At 46.8% G+C, this 10684-nt stretch overlaps 2 protein-coding genes across 2 annotated transcripts in view; one reads left to right on the top strand and one right to left on the bottom strand.

Moving 5' to 3' along the window:
- The first annotated feature begins 3278 nt into the window (after positions 1-3278).
- On the top strand, positions 3279-7826 carry LOC131887315 (ataxin-2 homolog). The gene is made up of 8 exons (XM_059235895.1): positions 3279-3844; positions 3923-4097; positions 4184-4397; positions 4470-4728; positions 4797-5062; positions 5135-5529; positions 5607-7233; positions 7405-7826. The coding sequence occupies exons 1-8, from the start codon at positions 3765-3767 to the stop codon at positions 7482-7484; spliced, it is 3096 nt and encodes a 1031-aa protein (XP_059091878.1). The 5' UTR covers positions 3279-3764; the 3' UTR covers positions 7485-7826.
- Positions 7827-8027: 201 nt separating this feature from the next.
- Positions 8028-10684, bottom strand: part of LOC131887322 (flotillin-2-like) — a 4312-nt gene continuing 1655 nt past the window's right edge. The window contains exons 3-10 of the mRNA XM_059235902.1: positions 9694-9849; positions 9573-9625; positions 9362-9505; positions 9188-9268; positions 8976-9109; positions 8718-8901; positions 8498-8644; positions 8028-8437 (exon numbers count right to left, since the gene is read on the bottom strand). Of these exons, the coding sequence (XP_059091885.1) occupies positions 8396-8437; positions 8498-8644; positions 8718-8901; positions 8976-9109; positions 9188-9268; positions 9362-9505; positions 9573-9625; positions 9694-9849 (941 nt within the window). The 3' untranslated portion in view covers positions 8028-8395. The remainder of the gene's footprint in view (positions 8438-8497; positions 8645-8717; positions 8902-8975; positions 9110-9187; positions 9269-9361; positions 9506-9572; positions 9626-9693; positions 9850-10684) is intronic.

Raw genomic sequence — 10684 nt, 5'->3', positions numbered from 1 at the left:
TTTTTTCCATTTTTTCTCGACTTTTTTTGCACTGGCTATTTTTGTATTGTTTCATTTTTTTCGCTTATTTTCCCAACTAACAAAAAAGTTTGGCCAAAATGACAAATGTTTTTTACAAGGTCTTCTAATCAGGAGCCAGCATGGACATAGCAAGAATCTGCTTTTGAGGGATAGCAGGTTCAATTACTGGTGCTTGAAAATGTTATAATGTAATATTCCCTTCATCTATGGGTTGCTTGATATGGAAGGCAAAAATAGCCCCTCCCCCTCAAACGTGTTGTTGCCTATGTTTTGAAAAGTTTATTCGCAAATTTTTGAATAAATTTGTTTGAATTTTTTACGCAAATTTGCTGTCATTATAGACCATATTTATCTGCAAGTCTTGGCCGGCCCTAGTTTTTATGCTAGGAAAAATAAACGGGACTGAAACAACAAACCGAAACGATTTTGGTTAACATAAAATCAACATATTTGGGTTGTTTTAAGCAACACGAAAAAGACATATTTGGGCCAAAAAATTCAACATATTGTGTCGGAGCCTAGTTATAAGCGAAGTTTACTGATTCATGAAGGTTTGCAGAAGAAATACAGCTGCCCACCAACCAATTGGGAATATTGCCCTATGAGCTTGTACGTATTTTTCAGTTGTTAAGAGAAAACTGAAAAAGTTAAGCCCAATTTGGGGAATGAAGAAAGGAACAAGGAATAAGTAATTTTTGGAGGGTTGGTTACAATTATACCATTTCGAGATGTAATGGAATCGTTCTTAATGTTTTGGGGTGCCATTGCATAATTCATTTCCAATTTCTGTTAGGCAGTATGCAGTTCAGTCTTTGGGTGTGGATAGGAGCAAAAAAAAAATCCTTAAAAACGGATTAGGATACCTGCTATTTTAGAAAGGACCAAATACTGTTATTATGTTTACTCATTATTTAGTTGTAACAGGCATGGTCGTACAGTTTATGTCATATTTAATAGAGCAAGTATTTTTTGACGAAAATCTATATTTTTGGAGTTCTATGTAATATTTCAGAGGAAATATACGACATATGTAGCACATCAGCTGACTCTTTACCTTTCTCTTCAGGATCCATGCCCGGCACGAACAAGAGTCAGAAGATTTTTCAGAAATGCAAATGGTCCATTTTAGTCGACGTTATCAAGCAAACGTTGTCTGAAAACGTATATCAGCAATATAGCAATTAAATGCTCTACAAGAAAAGAGCAAGAGAGAACAAGTAAAGAAATTTGTCAAACATTTGAATGAATATTCGCTATCTTTTTCAACAAAGTTATATTATTAAAAAGTCCGCAACATGGCAAAAATGCAAAGTTTCCAGTTTGCTCATTGATGATTTTGTAAGTTATTTCAAAACTGGCTTTGATAAAGTAAAACCACCTCAAAAGTACATATCATTTTTGTTTTAGGTTACTAGCGACCAGTCAGTGATAGGCATCAAAAATTCAAAAGCTAACTTCGTCAAATTGGCAAATCATTACTTAAGTTATTTTTCTTGATCCTTAATTCATTACTTCTTACCAAGATGTATGCTCCCATTTGAACACACCTTGTTTTATATTACTAGAAATGAATATCTATGAGGTTTTGATGCTTGGATGTGTAAAATATAAAGTATTATTTTGCACTTTTAAGAGCAGAATAGATCATGTTTGGTTCCTTTCGAGAAAAAAACAATAAAAAATTTGCCCAAGATTAAATATTTTCTCGACCCCGCTTACGACCATCTTAACTTTGAATGTTTGAACAGTACCAAACCAATCGTTGAGCTATCGATGGAAATTCATAGACACGCTCATGAGCCGCTGACAGTTTCGTCCTATGACAACTGACAGCCGCCAGATGAGCAGAATTTGGTCACGTGAATTCAACCTTGCGGTTGTTTCTTCAAGGATTTTATAAATTCTATATCTTTGCATATCCCATTTCTTAGTTGGAACCAGAGCTGGCGAGAATGTCCGGACAGACGAAATGAGAAGGTTAATTTTGGATGACCCGCTCTGCCAACTAGGCCAGTGGAAACAAAACTGACGCTTCGGAATGTAGCGCGGGTCTGATAGTGATTGGTCTGACCCGGTCTGACCCATTCATGCCTTAGCAGACCTAGGCCTAGCCAGGGGCTGTTTTCCGCTATTCCCCCTATTATTAGGGCCTGGGCAGTAGAATCGGGCTGAGTCAGCCAGACAACGGCAGGGGCCTGTTCAGTGTCGCCATTTCTTGGGCTCAGTTGCCAATGGCATTAAGCTGCCTGGCTCCACATCCCAACCCTAGACCTGGACCCATTGTGGGCCACCTTCGTTCAATTGGTCATCAGGCTGGAGGAATGAAGCTTTTTTCATGTACACTGAAACAATCCTTTTCATTTGTGTTTTGATATCAAGTTCTAATCAACATTTATATATATAACAACATTTCAACCTCTATATTGTTTTTTCTATCTTGTATGTATCTATATATTCCTTTTCATACGGTTCGTGCCTGGACATGATTGAGAGTGGCTATAAAGATTGTGTATCAAAAGTGCATCCGTTTTTAGAGCGTGATTATCGAAAGGCCACCTCAATTTGACATAAATTGGCCCATTTGTCAGAAACTCCATCCATGAGTAGTACGTACAATTGTGAGTAGATAGGCCCAATCCGTTTCAGGATCATCGCCACTAGTGGAGCCCAAGCCGTGGCTGCGTGCGTGGTTTAACCGGCGCTCTCCGCCTGAGCGTCATGGTTCACAGGCCAGCCTGCTCTAAAGACTCATCCTAGTCCATGCCTAGTCCCTGTAATCATAAATTTCTGTCGTTTTGGCCATCGGCCATTCAGCCCTCTTGGTCGTTTTCGGCCTCTAAATCCATCAGCCAAGATCGGGCTGAGCCAGCCACAGCCTGGCGGGAACGCAAGAATACAGTCACGCTCGCTGGCTGCCTCCCATCCGCTACACTCAACCGCCAGCCAACTCTAGCCAGCCGGGCACTGCCGCTCGTTCGGGGGCCATCCAACGGGTGCTTGGGGTGGGCGGGCGCGTAACTCGTGGGGCCTGTTGGATCAGGGAGCGACGCAGTCCTCCAGCGTGCCTGAGCCGGACCCAACCGCAAAGACAGAGAGAAGGAGAGTGAGAGAGAGACTAGCTGAGCGAGCATCGACGTGTATGCATCAGGCTGGCTGGCTGAGTCCGTCGGTGTGAGTGTGTGTATGTGTGCGTTGGTGGAAGCGTGTTTGAGGGACTGGCTCCGTGCGTGCGTGCGTGCGTGCGTGCGTGCGTGTGTGTGTGTGCCTGAGGGAAGCGATTGAATTGTTGCAATCCGCCCAACGAGTCCACGAGTTTATTTCTTGTGGTATCGCTCGACTCCTCGTCCCCGGACCGGCGGGACGCACCCTTAAGAAACACCCCCATCCCACCCTGCAGTGGTCTGATCAACGGACCTTGGGACTGACTTCCGGATCACCCATCCACCCTAACTTACTTGCTTGCTTGCTGAGCTGACTCCGTTGAGTTGACAGGCCTCTCCATTGCTGTGGTGGCCGCGCTCCAGCCAAGCTCAATTTGACGTGTTCGCCCATTATCCTCATCCTTCGATCGACCCGCCTCCGGGCCTCCCTCCATTCTTCCCTCCGCCTGAGGCTAGGCGTGACGCGATTGGCGCGGTTTGCGGCCCAGCTGGCCATCCCACCCTTGGGGCCCTCTGACCTGGTGCTGGATTTCGCCCGCCCCTCACTGCGAGCGTGAATTTAGCTCCGCCTTTTGTGTAGTCATGCACAAGAAGAAAGCGCCCCATGCCCATTCGGGCGTGGCCTCGCACGCCTCCCATGCCCATTCTGGGTCCAAGTATCGGTAGGAACCTGAGGCCCGATTGGCGTGCGAAGTAACGCTTGTTTAATGTTTCTTGGATTTTCCCCCTTCGCTTTTCAGCGGCACGGGTTCCAACGCCGTGAGCGCATCTCACAAGAGTAGCGGTGGTGGCGGCGGTGGCAATTTGGGCCCCACCAAAACCAGCCCCACCCCTTTGATGGAATCGACCAAGGGCGTGTACGCCAACAAGGGGCTTCATTACGCTAACTCGACCCTGTTAGGTAGCACCATGGTGGTAAGTTCCGGGGCTCCCGGGCTGTAATCCTACGTGTTGAAGATGCCATTTGAGAGTCTGATGTAATGCTCTTCCCTGGGCTCTAGGTGGAAACGGTCGACGGTTCCAAGTTTGAAGGAATTTTCACGTCGTGGTCGCCCGAACTCGAAATGGTTTTGGAAAAATGCCACAAGATCGAGGCCCATGACGCCCCAGCGCACATTAATCCCAAGCATGTGACTCAAAAATTGGTTTTCAAGCCCACCGCCATTGTCAGGAGCTATTGCATTAATGTGGACTTGGAGTTTGCGAGCAAGTCGGGTAAGGCCAGGTTCTGTCCGAATGAAATCGTTCGCTTCAAGGTCAGTGCTTATGGGATCCAATTATCTTTAGGTGGTGAGAGTGGATTCATGACCGATACCCAAATCACTAATGCCAATGGCGAGATGAATATGCGTGAGTTGGAAGAGTGGGTCCCCGATGCCGATGACGATTGCGACGGGTTGGATTTGAATTCCTCGTCCGGGAAAGGCTGGAATGCCGAAGAGATGTTTGCTCTCAATGAGCAACGCCACGGTGTGACCACCACCTACAAAGACACGCTCGAAGGATACACTTATCAAATCAAGGACAGCGAATCCCTTGAATTCAGGTAAGATTTGGGGCTCCTTCGACCGAGAGATAAGCGGCTAAATGACCAGCAGTTTTCATTCATTCTAGGGAACGCGAAGCTAGAGCCGATTCAATTGCCCGAGAGATTCAGGGTAATATGGCCTCTCACCGACAAGTGGAATTGGAAAACGGCGACGAAGAAGCCATGTTTAGTGCCGTAGACAGAAGTCAGAGCAAAGATCGGATTAAGAAAGACCATTCGCCGCAAAGTGCTCGAGACCAATCTGGCGGTCAATCCAAGTATGTTCCACCTGCGAGGCGACAGAACAGCCTCAACAAAGGGAGCCATGCCGGTGGCCCAATGGGCGGAAGTGGTATGTATTCGAAACATCTTTTCACACAAATTATTTCAGTGCATCTTTATGATCTTCTTGTCTCGCTTGTAGGACGACATTACCAACAAGGACATATGCACTCAACTCCCCCTCCTAACCAGAATAGCAACCAGCACCACACTGGACGAGACTACCATGCTCATCGTGACCGAGATCACCACGGTCACGGTGGCCACGATGATTTCGGTCGCGGTGGGCATGGCGGCGGAGGGCCATCGCCTCATCAGGGCAATGGATCCAGGCAAAGCTACGAGCGCAGACAACAGGGCAACAACAACTATAGTGGAAGCAGTAACACGCCCAACAGTGGTTCCAGTAGCTTGGTCAACAACAACAATAGCAGCAGCAGCACTTCTAATGCGGCAAATAACGCCCCTGGCCACAACAACAACAGCAGCAGCAGTAACAACAACATCCGTGAAGCAAATGCTAAGACGTCACCACAGGTAATATTGAATGAGTTCCCAAAAGCGTCGTTTGAGCGATCCGAGCATTAATTTTTTGAATGAATCTCGTTTGGCAGAGCTCTGGAAGTGCGAACCCTAGCCGATTGGACAATAAGGAAAACAGCAAGGACACTAGCAACCGAGGCCCGCATGCGACTGCGGGAGTACTAAGAGGTCCCCCTCCCAATTTTGCTCCTTCTCCAGCGGCCAGTGGAAAATCGCAAGCAGAACACGTGTCTGAGCTGAAGGATTTCCACGTTAATTTCAAGATGGCTGGACAGCACAACCTGCCTCCACCCCTACCCCAAGCGGCCTCTTCGTCACAGACGTCTCAACCTCCACCAGTAAATGTGCCTCCGGCCCAAACGGCAGCTGCTAGAACCTCGTCACCTATGGGCGTTTCTGCCTCTAGTGGTGTGAACGAGCAGCAAAATAGTCAGAAAGACGTCCCTTATGCCTCTCCCAATCAAGGGGAGGGCTCTGGGAGTGTGAAAGGACCTGCCTTAAAGCCAGAACCAGCAAGTAACGAAGGAGTTGAGGTGGCCAAAAAGTCGACCCTGAATCCGAATGCGAAGGAGTTCAACTTCAATCCCAACGCAAAGGCTTTTGTCCCGTCTGGCCCAAGTGGAGGCCGCCCTAGTGGAGCCACGCCTCCTGCCCGGCCCCAAACGCCTGGAACCCCAAGTGGCCATCAGTTGGTGAGCATTGCTCCAGTGGCCTACCCGCAGAATTTTGCTCAGACCATTATGGGGCAGAGCCCCAATTTTTCCTTGGCTGGCTACAATCATGGGTCGTCTCACGCGGGCACACTCTACACTAGTGTACCTCCCACGGCTGTTCCGGCCAACATGGCCATGCCCACCCACACCGTTGTGCCTCAGCCACATCAAATGCACCAACATCCGCAATCCCAAGGCCAAAGATTTCGAGGCAATAACGGTCCTCCCCCTCCACGGGGATCCATGGGTGGCGAGGGCCCCTCTCCCATGCACGTGTCCGGCCAGCCTCTTTTGGCGACGGGGCTATTGGGCAACATTCAAGCCCAAGGGCATCAGCCCCCGACTAGCTTCATGCAGTTTCAACACGGTAATCCTGCTCCCATGCAGTTCACGGCGGCTAGCTTAGCCAATCAACAACAACAACAACAGCAGCAGATAGCTCATCTTCGATTTACGAATGCTCATGGGGGAATGGTGCCCACGTCCATGGCTCCGTTTCTAACCCAGCCACACACCTTGAATGTGGCTCCTCCGCCAGGGAATGGTTCCCAAGATGGACCCCAGAGTCTACCTCAGTGGCAGGGAGGCGTGCCTTCAAGTCAGCAACCCAATATGCCCCCGTCGCTTCCACAAGGGTCGATGACACCAACCCCAAGCCAAGCTGGTGGAGGGGGTGGGACCACAACACCTTCACCCGGCCCCCATCATCATCCCCATCACCCGCATCATCATCCACTTCCACACCATCACCAGCAACACCATCAACAACAACAGCAACATCAGCACCAACAACATCATCAGATGATGTTCAACATTGCTGCTGCTCCAGGAGGTCAACCGCAATCCTTGCCTCCACATTTCATGCAAAGCAACATTGTGATGAACTATCCCGTGCATCCGCAAATGACTCAGCCGCATAACATGCCCCCACAACAAGCGATGGGAGTACCCGTCTCGGGAGTTGCGCAACACTACATGCCTCAAGGTGAGTTGTAAATCCCAGGGTAATCAGTGGGTTTTCGGGATTTCATTATGAAGGTAATGATCTTTACTTGTATGTGCTATGATTAGCCCTTTTATTTGATTGCCAATGAAAACTGCAGTTTCGTTTCCATCTTGCATCGTGACTTGATAATTATCCGGCTTTTCCTTTTAGGCATTCACAACCAACAGTTTATGATGGCACCCAATCCCGGTGGCCCTCCACCCGTGAATGGAGTTCAACCTACGCAATGAATAACGGCTTGAAGGGGAGTTTTTGTCCCTCCTCATGTCGAAATAGTAAGTACTGAGGAAACTCGTGCATTGTAAGAGAGACAGCCCTCCTCTCCACCCACCACCATCGTCTTCAACAACAAAGGCAACAACAACCGACGCCACCACCGCCACAACCACTATCAAGTTATTTATAAATGAGAGGACCCCTACGGAAAGCGCAGTTCATATTGTGCGTGGCTTTTCTCTGGTCAAAAAAAGGCAAAATCACTTTTTGTCCTGAGCATCGCGTCAGCTACACTTAACATCAAGATCACTCGAGTTGTCGTTGAACTGAATTAAAATGATTATTAAAAAAGCGAATTGTCAGGTGTTGGGCAAAAACTAGCATGGGGAATGACGAGGTCACATTGTAAGAGACTGCTACTCAAATGGGTGTTAATTGATATCACCGGAGCCCTCTTCCAAAGATCCTCTGAGAAGAGTGGTTCTTCAACGGCGCTTGCGAGCTCCAATTTACCGATCTGAACCACCAGACAGGAATAAAATATCACTCTCCAAAGGTAAAATTGCTCTTGATTTTGAAGTTTTATTTCTTTTTTTTTTGGGGGGGGGACAAGTTTAGGACTTCTTTTATTAACATAAAATTGCACAATACGGCTACAAAATTGAGTGAGACGGCTTCGTAAGTATAGATTCGATAGTGAATGTAAACATATGGAAACTCGCCGGCCATTATGGCCTTTATCCAGTTTCAATTGAATTTGCTTCGAGTTACATGGGGTTGCATGGAGACTAGAAAAGTGAAATAATCGAAGGATTTAGAAACCATCCGCTTTGAGTCTGTTAGGCCTCACCATTGCAATAACTTTTTGCGATTTTTGTTTCGAAGAGCCTTCGAAACAAAACTTTTGAGAGCGAAATGCAGTGAGTTAAGCTTTAACGGTGGTGGCACCAGGGATTTTGCCAAGAGCCTAAAAAGAGATAGCGATATTTAGGAAAAGTCAAACGTGAGCTTGGAAAAAGTAGCTTACTCCAGTAAGATCCACTCCAGTTAAGGCTTGAATGGCGGGCGGTAATTGTCCGAGGAGTTTGTTCACTTCAGTTGTGGTTCGATCTGCTCCACCCAAAAGAACAATTTCATCCGTTTTGGCCAAAGGTGCAGCCACTTCGGCAGCGATCTGAAATAAGATATTCGTACGCTCTTAACAACCTAATCCGATCAGTCTTGCTTAGAAAAATTAATTAGCTTACTTGAGGCAAGGCTTCCAAGACCAACGCCATGACCGCCGCATCGCCATATTGCTTATAGGCGGAAGCCTTCATTCTCATCTTCTCAGCTTCCGCCCGTCCAACAGCTTCAATGGCTCTAGCTTCTGCGGCGCCGGTCAACCTGACCCTCTCAGCCTCGGCCCGAGCAGACTCCACCGTTTGCGTTCTGAAGTTCAAGCAAGAAAGTACTAGTGAAAAATCGCAAGTCCACTTTCACCCTAAAAGAGCCCGTGGACGAACCTCTTTCCTTCGGCAATGGTTTGAACTTTGTAGGCCTCGGCTTCTGCGGGTAATTTGACAGTGGACATCAACTCCTTTTCTTTTCGTCGAATCTCTTGCTCTTCGATTTCGATCTGCTTCCTTCTTTCAACCACCTAAGTAAGGAGCTATAAAATTGAATGATAAGCCTATTATCATGAAGCTACACATGGATGAATATAATGAATTCTCACTAGAATTTGAATTTCTTCATTTCTGATACGCTGTTGAATTTTGGCAGCTTGGAGCTCGTAGGCCAATTGAGCTTCGGCTTTCTAAGAGAGGGAAAGAGAGTAATGAATTTTTGGCGTTGTTTATATCAGCTTCAACGCTTTTCCAATCATTCTTGGGCCATGGAAATCCCTTACGGCGGTGTTCACTTCTTTGTCAAAGTTAGCCTTTTGCAACTTGAACGCTCTAGAATTGTCCTCAATTTTGGTGTCAGTATTGTACTTAACGTCCATAGCAGCCTTTTCGCATTCAGCTTCACGAATTCCGGCGTCTCGGTTGGCCTAAAACGATAACAGATTAGCTCAAGGTATGGATCAGGGACGATCAATGAACATTCGGGGAACACACCTGAGCCACTCCAATTTCAGCGTCTCTTTTAACAGCGGCAGTTTGGGCTTTGCCTGGAAAGCAATATCAATCAAAGCGGGTAAAGATGGTTGGTCTTAGGTCCATCCGCGAGCTACATTACCTAGTGAGGCCAAATATGTGACATTGTCGTACACATCTTTGATTGTAAAGGATAGGATCTCAATGCCCATTCGACCCACATCCGGAGCTGCCACTTCGCGTACCAGGGAAGCGAATTGGTCCCGATCTTTGTACACTTCTTCCACGGTGAGGGTGCCTAAAACAGAGTTCAAGTGGTTGAGTAAGTCCATCCAGGGTTGGTCAAGGGATAATCCCGGGATTTCCGGGGGTTCGGGCACTTTCGAGAAGTTTTACTTCTTATTGAGCAAAAACTATAGAGACAGATATCATGTGCTCAATTTATCCCAATAGGACATCTGCATTTTTGCGTTCATTTCACCCCTTCTCAAAATATTTCTTACGGAAAAATAATTTCTTGATCTTGACACTTTTCCTTAGCATTGTGAACTAAATCTTACACATTAATGGGGTCGACTAGTCCCATGTATTCGCATAGATTTGAGATGATATTGGCTTGGAGTGATCTCCGGCATCAGACTAAGCTTTACACTTTTTACTTTCATGGCAGGCCCAAAGAAGTTAATATGCCATCTGAAATGATCTTCTGAAGTTAACTTGGATGGTATGGCAGGCCTGAAGTAGANGTTACTGGTAGCGTTACTCAAAAAGTAACACGGTGCATGTAATGCTTTTTCTTGTAACGGCGTTACGCAAGCCCTGTTCCTGGCTAATACCAAAAAATGATCCGTTCGGTTCTTGGCAATTGATGTACTGGGTAAAAATATATCTTTGATAGGGATGTACACTTTCGCCATTTTCGCATTTTCTCATCTTTCTGGAGCTAGTGGAAAGATGAATTATAGGTATTAGTTTTTTCTTGTGGGTCTGTTGAAGTCGAAATAGGTGGGAGAAACAACAGCAAATTGTTCCGAGACAGGGTATGAGAAAAAGCGCAAGTTAGACTGTAAAGTGCGAGATATGGAGGCTCTACGGTCCAGTTGAGAACTGCGGGGATCGCACAGTCAAAGACT

This window comes from Tigriopus californicus, chromosome 9, assembly GCF_007210705.1.
Source record: "Tigriopus californicus strain San Diego chromosome 9, Tcal_SD_v2.1, whole genome shotgun sequence".
Taxonomy (NCBI): Eukaryota; Metazoa; Arthropoda; class Copepoda; order Harpacticoida; family Harpacticidae; genus Tigriopus; species Tigriopus californicus.
This window is presented reverse-complemented; position numbering and strand designations above follow the sequence as displayed.

Coding starts and splice junctions, on each gene's coding strand:
- LOC131887315 (XM_059235895.1), top strand. CDS start 3,765: ATGCACAAGAAGAAAGCGCCCCATGCCCATTCGGGCGTGGCCTCGCAC. Junction 4,398..4,469: donor GGAGTTTGCGAGCAAGTCGG/GTAAGGCCAGGT, acceptor AATTATCTTTAG/GTGGTGAGAGTGGATTCATG. Junction 4,729..4,796: donor AGCGAATCCCTTGAATTCAG/GTAAGATTTGGG, acceptor CATTCATTCTAG/GGAACGCGAAGCTAGAGCCG.